This window comes from Protomyctophum parallelum, assembly GCF_964188405.1.
Source record: "Protomyctophum parallelum genome assembly, chromosome: 21".
Lineage (NCBI taxonomy): Eukaryota > Metazoa > Chordata > Actinopteri > Myctophiformes > Myctophidae > Protomyctophum > Protomyctophum parallelum.
The window spans coordinates 4830379-4853447 of NC_139713.1; the positions used below are offsets into that span (position 1 = coordinate 4830379).

A 23069-nucleotide genomic window follows, 5' to 3' on the forward strand; every position below is an offset into this window, starting at 1 on the left:
TACTTTTATGAATCTGTGCTCCAAACCATGTGATCATGATCGTGAGTTAAATAAATGATGATGATGATGATGATGGAATAAAATAGCTTTATTTAGTTTCTCAACTGATTCTGACAGGACATTAGGGACTCCATTTTCACCACCACTAAACCCCTTATCCCTAAACTTATTTGCCTTTTTTTTTTAACTATTTTGAAAAACATTTTTGAATAGTTCAACTAGCCAATCTACATTGACACATTGTATGATGAATTATGATGATGATGAATTCCTGTTCTGTTCTTTAACTATATAGAAGTGTCTATTTGTATGTCTCTAAATGTTTTGATGAATTGAACAATGTGGACCCTGTTGTAAACAAGTGTAATGCTTAATTGGGTCGTCCACTCACAGTTAACAGTCCTTGTGCTTGAAATGTACTGTAATTCTACAAACTGTTAATAAATATTTCAATCAATCAAAAAAAAAGCTTGTAGACTGGCCATTTCAACTATTCAAAAATGTTATGCAAAATAGTAAAAAAAAAAAAGGCAAAGAAGTTTAGGGATAAGGGGTTTAGCGGTGACGAAAATGGAGCCCTAGGTCTATTGAAAAATAGCAGATCTACAATAGCTCATAGCCACGCTTGTAGATCTGGTATTTTTGAAGAATCGTGAAAATGTGGCACAAATCTTTGAATATACATTCTTTCAGAGCAAACGTTTTTAACTCAAATCTTTGCTTCTTGGGGGGGGGGGGGGGGGTCCCTGGAACAACACATTTTCAGATGGGGGTCGGCGGCCAATTACATATTTTTGATTGACATAGAAACATGGATTTTTCAGAAAACTGTCAGGATTTAGAAGACAGTTGTCCTCAGGCCTAAATGGGTTAAGTCGTTGGACTTGAACCCATGGCCACTCTTACTGCTGGCAGGGGGAGCTAAGTGGCCTAAGTGCCTTGCTCAGCGGCACTTCGATGCAGGATGTAGACATGGGTAGGCCGGGAGGTGAACCGGCGACCTTTAAGATTCTCTACAGGCGACGCCACGGCCACCCCTAGAATAACCCACCGCACTTTGTTAATCCCTTTAATAACCCACCGCACTTTGTTAATCCCTTTCCACCTGGCGTTCCTATAGACGAAAATAAAAATAGGCCTAAATATATATATATATATATATTCCTTTTTAAATAGAAAAAGCCTGATTCATTCATACTTAGTTGCGCGCTGGTTTTGCATGCCGTAAATAGCAGATACTATACAAGCTCACAAGCTGCCTTGTAGAGCTGCAATTTACTGCAATCTGGGAACACATCTTTTTTTTTTCTCCATCAGCTCTGAATCTGTCTTGAGAGATTCATTACGTTTTCGAAGTCCTTTACCAGGGGGTTAGTGGGGCAGCAGACACGGACGTTCATGTCACCAAGTACGATAATGCGGTCCCATTTGGGCATAATTGCATGCGAGGACAGGAAGTCTGAAAATTCTTTGATAAAGAAATTTGATCTGGGGGAGGGGGGTCTGTATACAGTATACTAGGGCAAAAAGCACTGGGTTTGGTTAACTTATTGAAGTTTAAACCTAGGGAAGGAGTCAGTGGGTATAGGACACGACAGTGAAAAATGGTAGCTAAGCCTGTTTTGCGAGAGCTGGGAAAAAAATCACACCCGTATGAAGTGAGTGGTGCAACTCCATGTGGGGGCCCGGTCCCCAGAACTTCCAGATCCACAGGAACGCGCCCAGGGTGCCGGCCCGGTTCCACGTCCGAACCAGTCGAGAAATGACAGTGTCACCGTGTGGGGGTCCCCAGGGGGTCCCTCTACTACTGTACTGTACCGTCAGTACCCAGCCAGGGACAGGCCCAGCCAGGGACACACTAAGCTCCGTAATGTAGTGGTTGCACCACGTGCATTCAGTGCATTCAGTGCATTCAGTGCATTCAGTGCAGGGCAAAGTGCAGTCAGAAGACTGGAGGGACCATACACTGTGACACAGTGACACACTGACATCAGCCCCTCCCCTTATTATCATACAACAACAAACTGCTGTGGGCGCGGCGCAAGTTCAGCTGGGTGGTGCAAACCAGGCTGTACTTAATGAACTGCCTGGTGGGTGGGTGTGGCCACCAGCTCATCATTTTAACCCAGTCTAGGCGCCGGGAACCCCTTTTGGTGTTTCAAGCATCATGTTATACTTTAGCTACTGTTATACTTTAGTTCATAGCGCGGCACTGAGTGCCGCGCTATGAACTTGTAGGTCTGCAAATCTTTGAATATATATTCTTTCAGAGCGTTTTTTTTTTTAAACTCAAATCTTTGCTTTTGGGTGGGGGGGGGGTTCCTGGAACAACATATCTTCAGATGGGGGGTCGGTGGCCAATTACATATAATCTTTGGGGTCCTCCTTGACATGAAATATGGTACAGAAACATGATTCAGAAAACTACCAGGATTTAGAAGACATTTTTTAAATTTCGACGTCAGGCCTAAAATGGGTTAATTAACATCATTTGAACTCCCATCCATCCAGCTTCATCAACCGCTTATCCGTAGTCGGGTTTGCACACAAAAAACACTCCTTGGGGTTAGACACTGTGCACCGTCGACTCTATTCTGATTCTGGTAGGGGGATACCGGACGGGCATGTTTAGGGGGAGGGGAGGGGAGGGGAGGGGAGGGGAGGGGAGGGGAGGGGAGGGGAACCACGGCAGTCCGTTCAGTAGGCCTATACAACTGCAGGTCAACCATGAATCAGGCCTTTTAGCAGCCCAGCTGCACTCGTCAAAGAATGTGACTCTGCAGGTCTGTCTGTCTGTGTGTGTGCATCTGTTACCCAACTGGTTTGGACAGAGAGTGGGAGCAAGGTGGAGCACACACACACACACACACACACACACACACACACACACACACTGTGACACACACACACACACACACACACACTGAGAGTGGAGCAAGAAGGTGTGCACATACATAAAACAACAATCAACTGAGGAGGTGCTCTCATTCTGAACCACAGTCTCGTCCCCTGTGGCTAGTGTGGAGTATATGATAGGCCTATAGATAGTGTCACTTTAATAGTGCTCTTCTTTGGATAACAGCATCATTATTATTATTAGGACCCTTTTCTGCTGAGCCAGCAGCAATTAAAGCTATCACAAAACTAATTATATTATTGATCTGGGATCCGTCGGTAGGATATATTTATATCATTCATCGGGAGTGGCCTTTGGACCGTGTCTCCTTGTGACTATACGAGGGAGGAAAGAATGGCGGTGGATCTGAGTAAGAACGGTGTCGCGCTCATGGCCGCTTATGACGACGTGCTGGATGCCAAGTCAAATACTAACTGGTGAGTTTGAATTAAATTAATGCTGTGTAGAACTACGAATTGTTATTGATAGTACTTAATACAGCAGTCTATTCCACCCTCTCTGAATGCTATATAGAGTCTGGAACTACACCTCCTGAATGCTATGTATAGAGTCTATAGCCGCAATTTGCAACTCTAGATTTTTTTTATAATGGGATGAATCTAGAGTTGCAATGCCCTCCATTGACTCCCCACTCATCCAATTTGGTTTGCGATCTGCTTGTCTTAAACGACGTTAAACTCACCAACATTGCAGCTGTAGTCCAAGCTTGAATTATCCTCTTTCAATCTGCCGAGCTTGTTTTTCATAAAAATCCACCGTAGAGATGTTATGAGCTACTTTTCTGTCAAGACATCCTCTGCTGCTCTGCAGGTGATTATTTTTCTAAGTTTTGCCGTTTGGAAGCACTCGTTTTTGTTAACGGGTCGTGCTGCTGCCTCATGCATTATGTGCAAATTCGAAACAGGTGGTACGCAGGGCCGTTCAGTGACATACGACGAGTGCTTCCAAACTCCAGCACTTAGAAAAATAATCACCTGCACAGAATTTCTTGACAGAAAGTAGCTCATAACATATATATGTCTACGGTGGATTTTAATGAAAAACAAGCTCGGCAGATTGAAAGAGGATAATTCAAGCTTGGACTACAGCTGCAATGTTGGTGAGTTTAATGTCGTTTAAGACATTAACCAAATTGGATGAGTGGGGAGTCAATGGAGGGTATTGCAACTCTAGATTCATCCCATTATAAAAAAATCTAGAGTTGCAAATTGCAGCTATATAGAGTCTGGAACTACACCTCTTAAAGCCATTTAGAATTATGAGAAAACAATGTTTTGTTAGATTAAAATATATTACTGGATTCTATCTCATTTGTATTTATCTGTCATGTAAGGCATGCAATGCTGTTGCAAATGTGTAAAATTCTTAAAGTCTTTGTATAAAAAAGAAAAATCACACCCGTGTGAAGTGAGTGGTGCAACTCCGTTCCTGGGCAGACCCCCCCCCCCCCCCCCCCCCCCGAACGCGCCCAGGGGGCCGGGCCGATTCCAGGGAGCCGTCCCGTGTCCGAAACGGTTGATAAATTACAGTTACCATGTGGGGGGGCCCCAGGGGGTCCCTCTACTGTACTGTACTGTACTGTACTGTACTGATACACCTGAAATCATCATATATACAGTTAATATGTATGTGTGTGTTAGGCTGCACAGCAGTGAACCAAATGCTATTAACGTGCTCGGACCCACCCAGCCAGCCAGGCACACACAAAGCTGCTTAACTTTTGTGTTAGCATTATGCTATGCTTTAGCTATTGAAAAATAGCAGATCTACAAGCTCATAGCGCGCCACCGAGTGGCGCGCTACGAGCTTGTAGGTCTGCTATTTTTTTTAAATCGAAAGAACGACTGACATAGAAACATGGCTTTTTCAGAAAACTGTCAGGATGTAGAAGACATTTTTTAGAATCTGATCTCAGGTCAGAATGGGTTAAGGAAGTGGTTGCACCACTTAAAAAATATTTTAAATACCTGTCAGGTGTAAAGGAGCAACTTGGACACTCAATCATGAGTTCAAGTTCGTTGCTCTCCCCTTGTCCCCCATATATGGGGACTAGGTTGGCGGAGGGTGTGTAGAGCCCAGGATCACATTAGATGATTGACACAGGGGTGAAAAATGGGTTACAAAATCGTGGGATAAAAAATATATTTAAAAAAATATATATATATATTTTTAAATAACCGATCTACAAGCTCTCTATACTCTCCTAACTCCTCCATGTTGTTCTGTGCCTCTGCAGGGTTCTGTTTACGTATGAAGGGAACAGCAACACCATCCGCCTGGCAGAGAAGGGAGGTAAGAAGTCCTGATGGGTTCAGTATGGTGTATAAATCCCATTCTGACCTGAGATCAGATTCATACGAGGTTTCCGCCGGACACACACTGGTCCTGATGAACCCATTCTGACCTGAGATCAGATTCTATAAATGTCAGTCGCTCTTCGATTTTTCAAAAATAGCAGACCTACAAGCTCATATCGCGCCACTCGGTGGCGCGATATGAGCTTGTAGATCTGCTATTTTTAAATAGCTAAACGCTAAAGCATAACATGACGCTGACACCAAAATGGGTGCCCGGTCAGAATGGGATAATATAGGCTAGGCTACACGTCTGATAGAAGAGTTACGACATTGAGGGGGCAGAAACCCGAGCGCTGTTCATGCAGCCTGAACTGAGACACGCTGAGGCTACAACCAGAGCCCTCTGATAGAAGAGTTACGCTATAGACTAGCGTCGCAGTGTCGAGAGACCCGGAAAAGAAATCCCTGTTCATTTTCCTCATAGACTTTTCAGAAAGTTATTTATTTAAAGACGTTTATACGCCGCGGACAAAGCCAACTCTTGTCGTGACAAATCATGACAATAAACACAATTTTATTCTGGCCAAACAAAGAATTTGAAAGTAGAAAAAAAAACGGCAGGTTACAACACTTTTTTTTGTTGTTTTTCTTCTTTGTAATTATTTGTTTGGTCCAAAATATTGTGTGTTGTCGTCATGATTTGTCACGACAAGAGTTGGCTTCGTACGACGCTTAAAAGGTCTTTAAATTGTAAATAAATACATTTTGAAATGTCTATGAAGAAAAATGCATTGGGATTCATTTCCTGGGCCTGGCGTCGTCATGAAAGGGGGCGGGCGGGACTGCGACGCTCTATTGAGGGGGCAGAAACCGAGCACTGGAGCGCTGTTCATGCAGCCTGAACTGAAATACATTGTTTTCAACGAGGGCGGCGCAAATAAGAGCTATTTTAAGCATGTGTGCAACATGCCAACTGTTTTAAAGTATTGTACAGTAACAACTAAAGTCTCTGTAATGTTTATGTTGTACTATTGTTACAAAACTCACTTCAATACTGTGTGCGTTGTACGTGTGTGTGTGTGTTTGTGCGTAGAAGGGGGACTGGAGGAGATGGTGGAGGAGCTGAGCAGTGGGAAGGTCATGTATGCCTTCTGTCGCGTCGAGGACCCCAACTCTGGTCTGATCAAATACGTCCTCATCAACTGGGTATGAATGAACCACACACACACACACACACACACACACACGCACACACACACACTGTGTATTGCGGGGGGGGGGTTTATGTCAAGGACCCCCACATTGATATGTACGTTATGTCATGGACCCCCACATTGATATGTTCTTGTCCACCCCAGACAGGTGAAGGAGTGAAGGGCCCGCGGAAGGGGATCTGTGCCAACCATGTGAGATCCATGGCCAACTTCCTGAAGGTGAGGAATCTGAATATGAACCAACGACGGCATGTCAACGTTTTTGATGACAACATGGTGCTGTGTGTCTCTGTGTCTGCCTGGAAGTAAGCTTTGCCGAGCCATGGGGCCCATAGGGGCAGGAGCCTATCTCCTGTTTCTGTAGCCATGAGGCCCATAGGGGCAGGAGCCTATCTCCTGTTTCTGTAGCCATGAGGTCCATAGGGGCAGGAGCCTATCTCCTGTTTGTGTAGCCATGAGGCCCATAGGGGCAGGAGCCTATCTCCTGTTTCTGTAGCCATGAGGCCCATAGGGGCAGGAGCCTATCTCCTGTTTCTGTAGCCATGAGGCCCATAGGGGCAGGAGCCTATCTCCTGTTTGTGTAGCCATGAGGCCCATAGAGGCAGGAGCCTATCTCCTGTTTCTGTAGCCATGAGGCCCATAGGGGCAGGAGCCTATCTTCTGTTTCTGTAGCCATGAGGCCCATAGGGGCAGGAGCCTATCTCCTGTTTCTGTAGTGTGAGGCAGCTTGATGTACAAGTACACCCCCTGGACATGACGCTAGTATGTCGCAGGGACTTAACCCCAATACAAACCCTTGATGCTGAGTGCCAAGCAGGGAGGCACTGGGTCCCATTTTTACAGTCTTTTTGGTATGACCCGGCCGGGGATCGAACCCCGACCTCCCAGTTTGAGGGCGGACACTCTAACCACAAGGCCACTGGTACCTTTGTTTTCGTCTGCCTGTAGTCTTGTGTAACTAACTAGACAATCAGAGATCCCTGCCAGATGATGCGTCTGGTGACATGTTTTGAGCGGTGCCGATCCGATTGATTGATTTTTTTTACATTCAATGTAGTTGCTAGTTTCATCTAACCAAACTACACTACTTTGAACTAAATAATCACATCACTGTCCTAATATGAAGGACCGCCCCCAAAGTCTTTGGTTGTGCAACGTAGTTCTGTTTGTTTGTTTTTTTCCTCTCTAAATCGTCTCCACCCGATTGTAGCAACTAGTTGAATTTAAACTAGAGCTGGGACTCGATTAAAAAAATTAATCTAATTAATCAGAGGCTTTGCGATTAATTAATCTAGATTAATCGCATTTTAATCGCATATCAATATTCAACCCGAGAACAGCGAGAAACCTTTTTTTTAAATGTTTTTTGGTATCCCAGTGAATCAATGAATAGTGACTACAGGATACCACTCATTTTCAACATTTTACTGTCATTAATATACCTGTTGTGGAAATAATAATAAAAAGTCACCCCATGTGAATTTATGTGTTGCCTAGAACTGGAGGTCTGAATTTTTTTTAGTAACAGTAACAAGTACATCTCAGTGACATCACAAAGCTGTACTTACTTCATATTGTTACTGTTTTTTGTCAGACCTCCAGTTCTAGGCAACACAAAATGGGGTGACTTTTTATTATTTCCAGTTTTCAGTACTATAGAAAAGTGAGAAACGTTCTGCGGTGAAAAAAAAGGTGCGATTAATTTATCTGTAGTTAATCGCGATTAATTTTTCTGTAGTTAATTAATCTAAATTAATCGCAATTAGTCCCGGCCCTAATTTAAACTTCACCAGACCTAGGTGGAGATCTGTGATCGTCCTGTAGGGTGTGTCAGACAAGACAAGTTGATCCACGACTGATCTCATGATCCTCTGAACCGATGATGAGCCGGCACATTTCACACTGCCTTCAGGCCAGAGGGCAGAGCCTTAGATATAGACAGAGTTACGCAAACTGCCTTCACTTCATGGGGCTTCAGTCCAATGGCGGCTCTCCTACATAGCTGATCTACAAACTCATAAGCTTGTAGCTTGTAGATCAGCTATTTTCAGCATGCAAACCAAGTGTAAAATGTCTTATACTGGATCTCTTGTCCACTAGTCCCTTCCTAACATTTTAGTCTAGTTTTTATTTGTTGACGAAATTGTCAGTATATTTAGTCTTAGTTTTAGTCATCGTAGCTTTAGTTTTAATTTAGTTTCCATTTAGTTTGTCAGTGAAAAAAGGTAGTCTTAGTTTTAGTCAACGAAAGCAACACTAGTTGGTACTAGTCTACTGTCTACTGTTTACTGTTTACTGTAACACTAGTTGGTACTAGTCTACTGTTTACTGTAACACTAGTTGGTAGTCTACTGTGTGTAATAATATTACCTTCCATTGATTGAGACGTGGTGTGGTTTTTCAGGGAGCCCATGTGACCATCAACGCTCGGGGAGAAGACGACGTGGAACCAGAGAGCATCATGGGTAAAGTGGGGAAGGCTTCGGGAGCCGACTTCCGTTTCAACAAAGAGACCCAGCAGGGCTACGGCAACGCCCCCACGGGACCTGTGGTACGCACGCACACACACACACACACACACGCACGCACGCACGCACGCACGCACACACGCACACACACACACACACACACACACACGCACGCACGCACGCACGCACGCACACACGCACACACACACACACACACACACACACACACGCACGCACACACACACACACACACACACACACACACACACACACACACACACACACACACACACACACACACACACACACACACACACACACACACACACACACACACACACACACACACACACACACACACACACACACACACGCACGCACGCACGCACGCACACACACACACGCTGTTGGGCAGAAACCTCGATCCAATCTCCATTGTATATATTTTCGTAAATGAATGCCCTATAGTAACTACTTGCACACACACACACACACACACACACACACACACACACACACTACAGCAGCGTCACACAAAAGATCTACAAGCTTCAAACGTGTCACGAAGCGTCACGTTCCGAGCTTGTAGATCTGCTACTTTTGATGCTTTTGAATGTAAATACTGAAAAGTAAGGGTTTTCTTTTGACAGAGACGATTATATTATATTATATTATATATATTTCCTGCTGTTTATAAACCGTATCTGTTCTCAGGGCTCTGTGTACCAGAAGACCAACGCCAAGGATGACATTGAGAGAAATAATAAGGAAAACCAGCAGGCGTACAGCATCGTACCTACAGGACCTGTGGTGAGCACACACACACACACACACACACACACACACACACACACACACGACAGCGAAGATCCTGCACGTGTACAAGCCGTCTCTATATGCATTATGGCTCATAATCTGCCAAAAATGTGATATTCGGCGCTTGATTAGACCTTTAAAAAACGGATCGCTAGCATAGAAAGGCCTAAATCCACTACTGTGACCTGGACGACTTTCACTTCCGGTTCAAGCCGACATCCACTAGCTTTCAAGGAAGCTCTGAGAAGGAAGTGAAGTGGTCACATGACTGGGCTGCGCCATGACACTTTCATGGAAGTCATGTCATGGAACTACCCGGAAGTTTGGCAGAATGCATTGGAGTCAATGAAAGCTCAGTGACCAGCTCATGAACAAACATTATTTATGAACAATTGAGACCTTTTGTAAAGTAATCAAATAACAGAATATATTTTACATCTCTATAAAAATAGAGATACCATAAAGTACATTTCTGAACGCACCGTTCGTATTGTGAGACTTCCCACCGTTTCCTGTCTGGCAGCCAAATATCGCGATACTTCGGAGCCAGAAACGATACCTGCTGCTGTTTAGATCCTCAGATAAAATTATATACTGTGCACTCTGTGCACATCGAAAAGTAAGTGATTAGAAAACAACCTGTGATATGTCTTCTGTTATTTTCCAGAAGTGATTACTTTACAAAAGGTCTCAATTGTTCATGAATAATGTTTGTTATGAGCTGGTCCAGCCGGCTCCATTCACCGCCATGTATTCATTGCACTTCCGGTGTGAGTTTGGCTCCCATGAAAGTGTCATGGCGCAGCCCAGTCACGTGACCACTTCCCTTCCTTCTCAGAGCTTCCTTGCTATAGCTTTTGGGATGTATGTATTACAAATAGGGCTGGCACTGGACAACGACCCCATCTCCTGGCCAATTAGTAGTATGGCAAATCAGTGATTTCCTGCTGTTTATAAACCATATCTGTTCTCAGGGCTCTGTGTACCAGAAGACCAACGCCAAGGATGACATTCAGAGAACTAACAAGGAAAACCAGCAGGCGTACAGCATCGCACCTACAGGACCTGTGGTGAGCACGCACCCACGCACAACAACCCACGCGTGTACAAGCTGTAATCCCAGCCATAATCTGCCAAAATTTCGATATTCAGTGCTTGATTAGACCTTTTAAAAACGGATCGCTAGCATAGAAAGGCCTAAATCCACTACTGTGACCTGGACGACTTTCACTTCCGGTTCAAGCTGACATCCACTAGATTGTAGACCTGTATTACAAATACGGCTGGCACTGGGCAACGACCCCATCTCCTGGCCAATTAGTAGTATGGCAGCGCCCTAGAAACTACTTGATGAGGGTTCCACCCGACAGAGACGATGTTATAAAATCAGTGATTTCCTGCCGTTTAAAGTTAAACCATATCTGTTCTCAGGGCTCTGTGTACCAGAAGACCAACGCCAAGGATGACATTCAGAGAACTAACAATGAAAACCAGCAGGCCTACAGCATCGTACCCACAGGACCTGTGGTGAGCACGGACGCACGCACACACACACACACACACACACATTATGATGACTTCCTGTTCTGTTCTTTGGCTATATAGAAGTGTCTATTTGTACGTCTCTAAATGTTTTGATGAATTGAACAAGGTGGACCCTGTTGTAAACAAGTGTAATGCTTTATCGGGTCGTCCCCTCACAGTTAACAGTCTTTTGTTGTAGTTGTGCTTGAATTGTACTGTAATTCAGCAAACTGTTAATACATATTTCAATCAATCAATCAATCAATCAAACACACATCGGCCCAGGCGGTGGCGTAACCGTCTGGTAATCCAGTCGCAGTGTGCCGCGGGTTCGACTCCCGAGCCCGACACGGCCTTTACTGCATGTCTCCCCCCCCCATCTCTCTCTCCCGTTTCCTGTCAGCCTACCGTCTGTCCCTTAAAAAAAAAAACAATAAAAAGGTGTAAGCCGCAAAAACATATCTTAAAAAAAGAAAGAAATCAAACACACATCATTGCTGTTGGGCCGAAACCTCGATCCAATCTCCATATTCAAACCTTTTTGTGTTCTTTCATAAATGAATGCCCTAGTTGGCCTCGTAACTACTTGATGAGGGTTCCACCCGACAGAGATCAGTGATTTCCTGCCATTTAAACCCGTATCTGACCGGGCACCCATTTTGGTGTCAGCATCATGTCATGCTTTAGCTATTTAAAAATAGCAGATCTACAAGCTCATATCGCGCCACCGAGTGGCGCGATACGAGCTTGTAGGTCTGCTATTTTTGAAAAAAATCGAAGAACGACTGACATTTTTAGAATCTGATCTCAGGTCAGAATGGGTTCATCAGACCAGTGTGTGTCCGGCGGAAACCTGGTATGAATCTGATCTCAGGTCAGAATGGGTTAAACCCGTGTCTGTGTTCTGCAGGGCTCTGTGTACCAGAAGACCAACGCTAAGGATGAGATTGGGAGAACTAACAAGGAAAACTTCTGGGCCCAAGATCAGGTTGGTTACATTATATACAGTACATCGTCATATATATATATATATATATATATGGTGTAGAAGAGGGGGAAAAAATGCGTAGATTCATGGAGCCATTTGTTGTACAAAGAAGTACAGCTGGGAAAGACCTATTAGTAAGGGCATTTTATCAGGTATTTGACCAATCTGGGAACTAAATCGTTACCAAGAAATTTCTTCACCAATGTGTTTCTAAAGGTGTCCAATAACATGTACTAAAAGTTTGAAATTCAACTCCCGGGGGAAATTGAGTTATTAGCATAATATGTGACCATACCCATAACATCCTACTATATAAAGAAAAAAAGTCCAAATTTCATCATTCTTTAAGTAGCATGTGACATATGAAACTAGGGGGTTTTCATGATTCTGAATCCAGTCCAAGCATTAGTTTTGCACAAAAAACACTCCTTGGGAGGAAAACGGCCATAGCCGTCTTCACAGACGTGATGAGGTCAGCACATTTGGTCAAGTGGATATGGCCTAATTTAGAGTGCTTTTTTTGTGCAAAACTAATGCTTGGAATGGATTCAGAATCATGAAAACCCCCTAGTTTCATATGTCACATGCTACTTAAAGAATGATGAAATTTTGACTTTTTGGCCTTATATAGGATGTTATGGGTATGGTCACATGTTATGCTAATAACTCAATTTCCCACAGGAGTTGAATTTCAAACTTTTAGTACATGCTATTAGACACCTTTAGAAACACATTGGTGAAGACCTTTTTTTTTCTCTTACTATATGCTGTAGTAGAGTGTATCATTTTTGGAAAAAACAGCATGACGTATTTGTACATTACTACTAGGCCGTGTTTTACCACCTGTCAATTAAATGAAACGGTCTTTCAGAGGGACGAAGCGGCGCGTAAAAGCGAGGTGAGCAAACAGGCAACGGAGAAGACGCAGCAGGTGGAGAAGGACCGGAAGGAGCAGGACGAGAAGCAGTCTGCAGACAGAGACAAGATGGCCAAGGAGAGAGCCGGTCAGATCGACAAGCAGAGGCAAGTCTGGCACGCACGCACGCACACACCGTACGCAACTACGCACGCACCGTACACACGCACCGCACGCACACACACGCACGCACCGCACCGTACGTACGCACGCACCGCACGCACCGTACACACCGTACGCACTAAATGGAAACTAAATTAAAACTATGCTATGGTGACTAAAACTAAGACTAAATATACTGACAATTTCGTCAACAAATAAAAACTAGACTAAAATGTTAGGAAGGGACTAGTGGACAAGAGATCCAATATAAGTCATTTTACACTTGGTTGCATGCTGAAAATAGCAGATCTACAAGCTCACAACGCGTCGCATGTAAAATAAGTCATTATGACGGCAACAAGGCCCGCAAAAATACATTTTAGTCGACTAAATCACCTGTAGATTTAGTCGACTAAAACTAGACTAACACTAATACATTCCAGGTGACTAAAATGTGACTAAGACTAAGTGAAAACTATTCAGGAGACTATGACTAAAACTAAAATAGACATTTGCTGCCAAAAACAACACTGACGCACGCACACGCATGCACGCACCGTACGTACGCACACATCTTCTGTTTTTCTCTGAGACACTCTGTTTTTTTTGTGCAAATCTTTTGAATATAACATTTTTAACTCAAATCTTTGCTTCTGGGGGTCCCCGTTTTCTTTTTCACGGTGCAGGGCCTTTGAGAAGCGGCAGGAGTCTCAGGAGGCCAAGCCAGAACAGGTGAGCAGTAATTAACTGATCAACTAAAGTATCAATTTAAACCACCCTTCAGTTTTCAGCAATGTTTTGTTATGAAATACCTAACGCGTGTATAATATGTCTCTTTTTGATGCAACAGGACATGGGACAGAATGACTCTCCAAAGAAGGGAATTAAGTTTGCCGCGTCCGTACAGAAAGCTAATGTGAGCATGAAGAAATGAATGGCAATAATAATACACATTTAATGCATTATTTAATTTAATTCACATGCATATTTGTGGGGGGGGGGGGGCTTTTCCAATCCACCTTAGACTGGCTCCCTCCCTAGATGTTTTAAAAACTCAGCTTAAGACCCACTTTTTTATTTTAGCATTTGGCTGAATCCTTTCATTTTAATCTCACTGTTTTTACCTATTTCTCTGTCTTTATATGCATTTTTTATGTCGTTTGGTGTTTTTTATTTTGCATTCTTTGTACTTATTTGATATTTTTTTATACTTTGTTATCTTGTAAAGCACTTTGCGCTGCACTCGTGTCATGAAAGGTGCTCTATAAATAAAGTTTATTGTTATTATTATTATTATTATTATAACGCTCACTGTAATTCTATTTGACACGCAGGAGGCGAAGGGTCTGATCTCTCAGAGGTCTTTCAACCCCAAGGACGTGTTCCAGCAGCGAGGGCCCGACGCCGCGCTCAGCGACGGACAGCCTCCTGCTGCAGGCAGGCCTGGTAAGCACTGCTGTTTTAAAACCCATTCTGACCTGAGATCAGATTCATACGAGGTTTCCACTGGACACACACTGGTCTGATTAACCCATTGTGACCTGAGTCAAAATGTCAGTCGTTCTTCGATTTTTCAAAAATAGCAGACCTACAAGCTCGTAGCGCGCCACTCGGTGGCGCGCTACGAGCTTGTAGATCTGCTATTTTTAAATAGCTAAAGCATAACATGATGCTGACACCAAAAGGGGTTCCCGCGCAAAATGGGTTAATGTCGACTAAAACTAAGACGGACGAAATGTTCGTCGACTACCTTTTTTCACTGAGGAAAACTAAATGGAAACTAAGCTATGATGACTAAAACTATAAGACTAAATATTCTGACAATTTCGTCAACAAATAAAAACCTGTTAGGAAGGGACTAGTGGATAAGAGAACCAGTATGTAATTTTACAATTAGTTGCATGCTGAAAATAGCAGATCTACAAGCCCACAACGCGTCGCAGCGGGCTTGTAGATCGGCTATTTTCAGCAAGTGAAAAAGAAACAGTCGTTACGACCGACGGTATCAAGGCCCACCAAAATACATTTTGGTGATAAATAAAATCCTACGATATTTAAGTCGATTAAAACTAGACTAAACACTAAAACATTCCAGGTGACTAAAATGTGAACTAAAACTAAATGAAAACTATTAAAGAGACTATGACCAAAACCAAAATAGAAATTTGCTGCCAAAAACAACACTGCTGGTAAGAGCACATTCTATAATTCACATAAACCAGGGGTTTTCAACCCTCTTCATGTTATCAAGGCCACATTATTCATTCTGCATTTGAGCCACGGACCACCATTTGATGAGGCTAAATTGATTTAGCCTCAGATTAGCCGCAATATTTTGTTGTTTTTCGTTGGATAAGATTTTATCACACAAGGGCCACTGATCTTGTTACAGCTATACCAGAGCTATCAGAGTTATTGCCAAAAAATGTATACTACAAAAATGAAAGTCATGAACTGACGATGAGGTGATTTAAATCATAATATTTCCCTCCACAGGGAAACTGAAAAGCCCATTTCTGTCCCAGAGTCGGACAGAGGGTGAAACGGCGCCGAAACCAAAGGGTCCTCCCGTCACACACAACCCTCCGCCCGTTAAGGAGGAGGCTCCTCCCACCGTCAGAGACGCGTCCCCAGTGGCTCCTCCCACGTTGCCCGTTAGAAGTGAATCGCCTGTCGCTGCAGCTCCCTCCCCAGTACTGCCAGATGTTTCAGCATCACCTGCCCCAGATGTTTCAGCATCACCTGCCCCAGATGTGTCAGCATCACCTGCCCCAGATGTTTCAGCATCACCTGTCCCAGATGTTTCAGCATCACCTGCCCCAGATGTGTCAGCATCACCTGCCCCAGATGTGTCAGCATCACCTGCCCCAGATGTTTATACATCGCTTGTCCAGACACCTGCACTGCCAGATGTTTCGACCTCGCCTGTTCAAACTCCAGATGTCGCGACCTCACCTGTCCAGACTGCAGGTCAGTCTCTCTACTCACTGTACATAATGGGGTTCTCAGAGTGGAATCCGGGGACCCCCTGGGGGTCCTTGAGGGGGCTCCTGGGGGTCCTTGAGGGGGCTCCTGGGGGTCCCCGGGAGACATAGTTTAGATGGCTAAGGGCCGATTCATACTCCTATTTTACCGCTGTTTCGGCGCTGTAGTGCCGAAATGATTTCGGCTCGTCAGAAATGTTCAGTAGCACCGAAGAGACGACTTTAGGACGGTACCCGCCCCCCCCCCCCCCGAACCCCAAATGACGTCACATTGTAGGCTCTACAGAGCCAAATGACGTCACATTGTAGGCTCTACAGAGCCAAATGACGTCACATTGTAGGCTCTACAGAGCCAAATGACGTCACATTGTAGGCTCTACAGAGCCAAATGACGTCACATTGTAGGCTCTACAGAGCCAAATGACGTCACATTGTAGGCTCTACAGAGCCGAACCCACTTTAATTCGGAGTATGTATCAGCCCTTATAAAACAGTCGGAACCACTTTAACCGTATTTTATAAACCGGTTTTCGCCATACAAGGTTTCCACTCGACAGCAACGATATGCCCTAAGTTTGTACGTTGTGCTGCGCAACAAATATAGCAGATCTACAAGCTCACAATGCATTACAGTCAGTGTGACTGCAGGTTGCATTGCAGATCGGCATTTTTTTGTTGCAACTTGACGGGTTGTGAGCTTGTAGATCTTCTATTTCCCGCGAAGAGATTTGATGTAGAACGGGGAGAGAAAAGGTAACCGGAACATTTTAGGTTTACTGATGTTACATTTAGGAATGGGTTTAGGGTTTAGGGTTTAGGGAAGGGGTTCCCAAACTGTGGTGCGTGCACCCCTTGTGGTGCACGAACGCCTTCTAGGGGGTGCAGGACATGAAAAGACGGTGGTTAACCCCTTCTGAACGGGAACCCATTTTGGTGTTAGCATCATGTTATGCTTTAGCTATTGAAAAATAGCAGATCTACAAGCTCATAGCGCGCCACCGAGTGGCGCGCTATGAGCTTGTAGGTCTGCTATTTTTGAAAAAGCGAAGAGCGACTGACATTTCTAGAATCTGATCTCGGGTCAGAATGGGTTAATCAGACCAGTGTGTGTCCAGTGGAAACCTCGTATGAATCTGATCTCAGGTCAGAATGGGTTAAGTGAGTGTCTGTCCTCTCTGTCGTCTAAAGACGGTGGTTAAGTGAGTGTCTGTCCTCTCTGTCGTCTCGCAGCGTCCGCCGAGGACGACGACTGGTCAGATGACTTTGACGACGACGACGAGGAGCCTACCACCTACAATGGTACGTTGGTCCCTTTTGTGTGTGTGTGTGTGTGTGTGGGTGTGGGTGTGGGTGTGGGTGTGGGTGTGTGTGTTATATTACTTACTATTAGATGCATTTACGATTTTTAGAAAAAGATTCAGCGGGGAGCGACTTTGCTGCGTGTCTCTCCCCTTCACTCTCTCTCTCTCTCTCTCTCTCTCTCTCTCTCTCTCTCTCGTCATTCTTCACTTCACACTATCAATAAAAAAAGAAGGGTTGGGCTTACGTTTAGGATTAGACATTTAGAGGTTTAGGGTTAGGAAATAGATAAATAATAATTCACGCTCACTCCCTCACTCCCCCCCCCACACACACACACACACACACACACACACACACACACACACACACACACACACACACACACACACACACACACACACACACACACACACACACACTAAATGGCAGATAGATCATTCTAGAGTAGACTCTGCAGAGTGCAGATACAATTCTTTCCTCATTCTTACAATACGTTTAGCAAAATATAAGCTTTGCTGCCACCCTGTGGTGATAACTGTAAATGGCATCAACAATAACTTAAGAACTAAACTAACGTAAGTAAGTAGGCTATAACTCTATGGTGGAGGTTGACGGACAGAGAGTCTAGAATGAAGCTAAAATGAAGCAAACGATAGATCCATACAAACTCATGATGACTCTGAGGAAAGTCGCAAGATGGAAACGTCATTATTATCTATATACACTTGACTAGTCTAGCAGCACCAGTGTTGTTTTTGGCAGCAAATTTCTATTTTAGTTTTAGTCGGGAAAACTAAGTTTTCACTTAGTTTTAGTCACATTTTACCTGGAATGTTCTAGTGTTTAGTCTAGTTTTAGTCGACTAAATGTCATACGATTTTAGTCGACTAAATCTACAGTTGATTTAGTCGACTAAAATGTGTTTTGACAGGCCTTGATGTCGTTGTAATGACATATTTTACACTTTGGTTGCATGCTGAAAATAGCAGATCGCTTTGTGAGATTGTATATCTGCTGTTTTCAGCATGCAACTCAGCATAAAACTGGATCTCTTGTCCACTAGTCCCTTCCTGACATTTTAGTCTAGTTTTTATTTGTTGACGAAATTGTCAGTAGGCTATATTTAGTCTTAGTTTTAGTCATCATAGATTCATTTTTATGTAGTTTTAGTCAGTGAAAAAAGGTAGTCGACGAACATTTTTCGTCTTAGTTTTAGTCGACGAAAACAACACTGAGCAGCACGCACGCACCTGGATAAAAAAGACTGGCACTGTCCGAGTTGCTCCAGCGTCTTCTCATTCTTCTTCAACTCTAATATTGTCCCTGGTCCTGTGATGCACTGACTGGACAGTTCGGCTGTTCCATAGATCTACAAGCTCTCAGTGGCTGTATGTCGCGATCTGCATGATCTGACTGCTACTACTACTTGTGCGAGCTTAGGGTTATATTTAGAAAATTAAGTGGGGGAAAAAGCTCTGCGTGGCGTTTGGAATATTAACGTTAAGACGGTTACACCATTGCTTTCTTTTGAAAAGAAAGCTGGAAGTGGGCTGTATGTAAACTTGACGCTCAGGATTATCAGGAAGTAACCACATTCTGGTTGAGATTGTCGGGGTGTTACATCGAAATCTGTTAACTATCGAATTCTGGGGCAGGAATTGGGAAATTGACTAAAACGTGAGTTTTAAGTCCTGTATTTGTTGTAAAACTTTTTTTTTTGTTTTTGCATCCAACTTTAAAGTTATTGACTGTCATTTCAATTCAACGATAAAACACTTATAGTAATAGGCCTATTATTATAATAAATAAGGCTAAGATAATGGCACAGGCATTACAAAAGCTAATGCTTGCGTTGCAATCATAGACTGTATTGCAATGCATTATTTACCAATACTGTGATGAACCACAGGAGGGCGCCATTGTATAGCATTTTACGTTCAAAGTGTAAAGTAGCCCTAAAACATGTGAGGAAAACCAGGTTAATTATTAGGTTATTAGATTGTATAAAAAAAAAATATATATATATAGGCTATTGGCTGTCACTAGATAGATTATATGGATTAATATACGGTCTAATCAAAATATATTAATAATATGTGATTTGACTCCTTCAGTCTCAGAGCCACAGGAGTCTGCTGGCCAGGAGGAGACAGCGCCACCATCTGTTCCCGAGGAGGAGGAGAACCTGTATGAGAGCGTTTATGAAGAACCAGCAGCATTCCGTGTGAGGATATGCTTTAGATGATTTCATAAGGTGTGGACAAAATGTCCAGTGATTTCCCCATAATGACTGTATTGTTTGTTATCCCATAGGTGGAGGAGCATGCGGCGGTAGAGGACGGTGCTGGGGATCATGGGACATTTAGTGCCAGGGCTCTGTACGACTACCAGGCTGGTAAGGACTCACACCTCATCTCATTCATATATATATATAATTTATATATATATATAATATATACACCAATGGTTCAACCCTTTTTTATATCAAGGCCCATTAAGGCCTATTCATAGTCTGGATTTTCGGTGTTGAGGTGACCACCGCTCCGGTGGTGAGCTGACCACCGCTCCGGTGGTGAGGTGACCAGCGGAATGGTGGTGAGGTGACCACCGCTCCGGTGGTGGTGAGGTGACCACCACCGCTCCGGTGGTGAGCTGACCACCGCTCCGGTGGTGAGCTGACCACCGCTCCGGTGGTGAGGTGACCACCGCTCCGGTGGTGAGGTGACCACCGCTCCGGTGGTGAGCTGACCAGCGGAATGGTGGTGAGCTGACCACCGGAGCTGTAATAACGTGGAGCGGTGGTGAGTAAAAACAGAGAGAAGGGCTGGGGCGGTGTTTGCTCTTCACTGCGGCTCAGTGACGTCATGTTGTAGTTCGGTGGTCACCTCAGTGACGTCATGTTGTAGTTCGGTGGTCACCTCAGTGACGTCATGTTGTAGTTCGGTGGTCACCTCAATGACGTCATGTTGTAGTTCAGTCGTCACCACAGTGACGTCATGTTGTAGTTCGGTGGTCACCTCAGTGACGTCATGTTGTAGTTCGGTGGTCACCTCAGTGACGTCATGTTGTAGTTCGGTGGTCACCTCAGTGACGTCATGTTGTAGTTCGGTGGTCACCTCAGTGACGTCATGTTGTAGTTCGGTGGTCACCTCAGTGACGTCATGTTGTAGTTCGGTGGTCACCTCAGTGACGTCATGTTGTAGTTCAGGTGGTCACCTCAGTGACGTCATGTTGTAGTTCGGTTAGCTGGGGACCACCTGGAACCCACTCGAGGACCACTGGTGGTCCCCGGACCACTGGTTGAAAAACACTGTCTGATATACGCTAAATACATTCTTTGTGGAGTTTCATTTTGTTCAATTATCATCAACCAATCAAATCGCTCGATCCCCTCTCCACAGCCGACGACACCGAGATCAACTTTGACCCCGATGACATCATCACGGGGATAGAGAAGGTGGACGAGGGTTGGTGGAGAGGCTACGCACCTGACGGACGCTTCGGAATGTTCCCCGCCAACTATGTTGAGATGGTCTAGTTCACTCTGTTTCTATGATTTAATGTTGAGATGGTCTAGTTCACTCTGTTTCTATGATTTAATGTTGAGATGGTCTAGTTCACTCTGTTTCTATGATTTAATGTTCAGATGGTCTAGTTCTCTGTTTCTATGATTTAATGTTGAGATGGTCTAGTTCACTCTGTTTCTATGATTTAATGTTCAGATGGTCTAGTTCACTCTGTTTCTATGATTTAATGTTGAGATGGTCTAGTTCACTCTGTTTCTATGATTTAATGTTGAGATGGTCTAGTTCACTCTGTTTCTATGATTTAATGTTGAGATGGTCTAGTTCACTCTGTTTCTATGATTTAATGTTGAGATGGTCTAGTTCACTCTGTTTCTATGATTTAATGTTCAGATGGTCTAGTTCACTCTGTTTCTATGATTTAATGTTGAGATGGTCTAGTTCACTCTGTTTCTATGATTTAATGTTGAGATGGTCTAGTTCACTCTGTTTCTATGATTTAACGTTGAGATGGTCTAGTTCACTCTGTTTCTATGATTTAATGTTCAGATGGTCTAGTTCACTCTGTTTCTATGATTTAATGTTGAGATGGTCTAGTTCACTCTGTTTCTATGATTTAATGTTCAGATGGTCTAGTTCACTCTGTTTCTATGATTTAATGTTGAGATGGTCTAGTTCGCTCCGTTTCTATGCTTTACGTTCTATTCTTGAACGTGTCTGTCTGTTTTTAACGTGTTTTTAAAAGTTGTTGAGCTCCAGAAACCACTCTGATAATAATAATGCATTTTCATTAGTTCTATTTGTTATTTCTCTGGGTGCACTATGTATTGTATTAAGTATTGATTAATTGAGTACAATTACCACATTGGAAACAAGCCCCCACTGGAGATGTTTGTGTTATGCTTCACCTTTGACCTTAATATACTACTTGTACTGTCAAGGGAGGTTTTAAATAAAATAAAATAAAAACATTAGTACATTTTATGACTGTAGCACAATGTTTATTTCACCTACTGAATTTCAAATTGACTGGCTATACTTTCAAGTGGTTTCTTGTGGCTCCTTAATGGCGCAGATTGCTGCTAATACTAGTGTATACTAGGTAATGGTAAATGGTGCATTTATAAAAACGCCTTTATCCAAGGCGCTTTACATAGATTGTGCATTACATTCACACACCGATGGCAGCGGAAACCATGCCAGGCACCAACCAGCACATCAGGAGCAATTAGGGCAGGCTTCCCCAATAGGCGGGACGCAAGCGCCCCCTTGTGGCCCCTGTGGAATAATAATTGTGGTCCCAGATATAAATGACATTAAATGGGGGTCAGTAGCCTATGCATGTCAAACTGGGCATCCATTTTCAAATGGTCTAATTTTCAGGGCAAGACCTCGAACTCGCTGGCAGACTCGGGGCCCCCAGCCTGGTACCCTATAGTCAAAATATGGCCCTTGAGGAAATTGTATTGGGGAAACCCTGAATCAGGGGTTCAGAGTCTTGCTCAAGGACACTTCGACAGATTCAGATTCAGATACCTTTATTTGCCATTGTGTAAAACACATAGGAATTTGCTTTGACATTGACATGTGTGCATTTCTTTTTCCTTTTTTCACATATAACGAAAAAATGACAACAACACAAAAACAACACCGTGCAGAAATTATAAATATAAAGTGCAGAGTTCCTGGAATAGTGCAAAAAACATGACCGGTGACACTCCCTAGGGGGCAGGGGTGGGAGGGAAACCAGAGTCATTTAGCAGCCTGGCGGCTGAGGGGAAGAAGCTCAGTCTGTGGCGGACCTTTTTAGTGTTCAGCAGCCGCAACCGTCTCCCAGAGGGGTGCAGGGTGAGGAGGCCGTGGCCAGGGTGGGAGGGGTCGGCCATGATTTTCCTTCCTCTCTTCAATGCCCTGGAGTCGTGCAGGGACTTGAGGGAGGGCAGAGGACGGCCGATCACCCTCTCTGCAGAGCGTATCACCCTTTGCAGCTTGGCGAGATCTTTTGCAGCTGCAGCGG

At 43.9% G+C, this 23069-nt stretch overlaps 1 protein-coding gene across 1 annotated transcript; it reads left to right on the forward strand.

Annotated features, from left to right (window-relative positions):
* The first annotated feature begins 3161 nt into the window (after nucleotides 1-3161).
* Nucleotides 3162-21153, forward strand: LOC310878606 (drebrin-like protein). Its single transcript, XM_083792958.1, has 18 exons — nucleotides 3162-3333; nucleotides 5154-5209; nucleotides 6308-6420; nucleotides 6573-6647; nucleotides 8833-8979; nucleotides 9611-9706; nucleotides 10687-10782; nucleotides 11144-11239; nucleotides 12147-12224; nucleotides 13096-13247; nucleotides 13929-13974; nucleotides 14093-14158; nucleotides 14577-14688; nucleotides 15739-16212; nucleotides 17457-17525; nucleotides 19643-19752; nucleotides 19848-19923; nucleotides 20930-21153. Exons 1-18 carry the CDS (start codon nucleotides 3251-3253, stop codon nucleotides 21064-21066), a joined length of 2082 nt encoding a protein of 693 aa, XP_083649084.1. The 5' UTR covers nucleotides 3162-3250; the 3' UTR covers nucleotides 21067-21153.
* The last annotated feature ends 1916 nt before the right edge of the window (nucleotides 21154-23069 follow it).

What these genes read in the sequence shown, in the direction of transcription:
- LOC310878606 (XM_083792958.1), top strand. Translation starts at nt 3,251, where the DNA reads ATGGCGGTGGATCTGAGTAAGAACGGTGTCGCGCTCATGGCCGCTTAT. An exon ending in CCGCCTGGCAGAGAAGGGAG is followed by an intron (nt 5,210 to 6,307) that starts GTAAGAAGTCCT and finishes GTTTGTGCGTAG; the next exon opens with AAGGGGGACTGGAGGAGATG. An exon ending in TCGCACCTACAGGACCTGTG is followed by an intron (nt 10,783 to 11,143) that starts GTGAGCACGCAC and finishes ATCTGTTCTCAG; the next exon opens with GGCTCTGTGTACCAGAAGAC.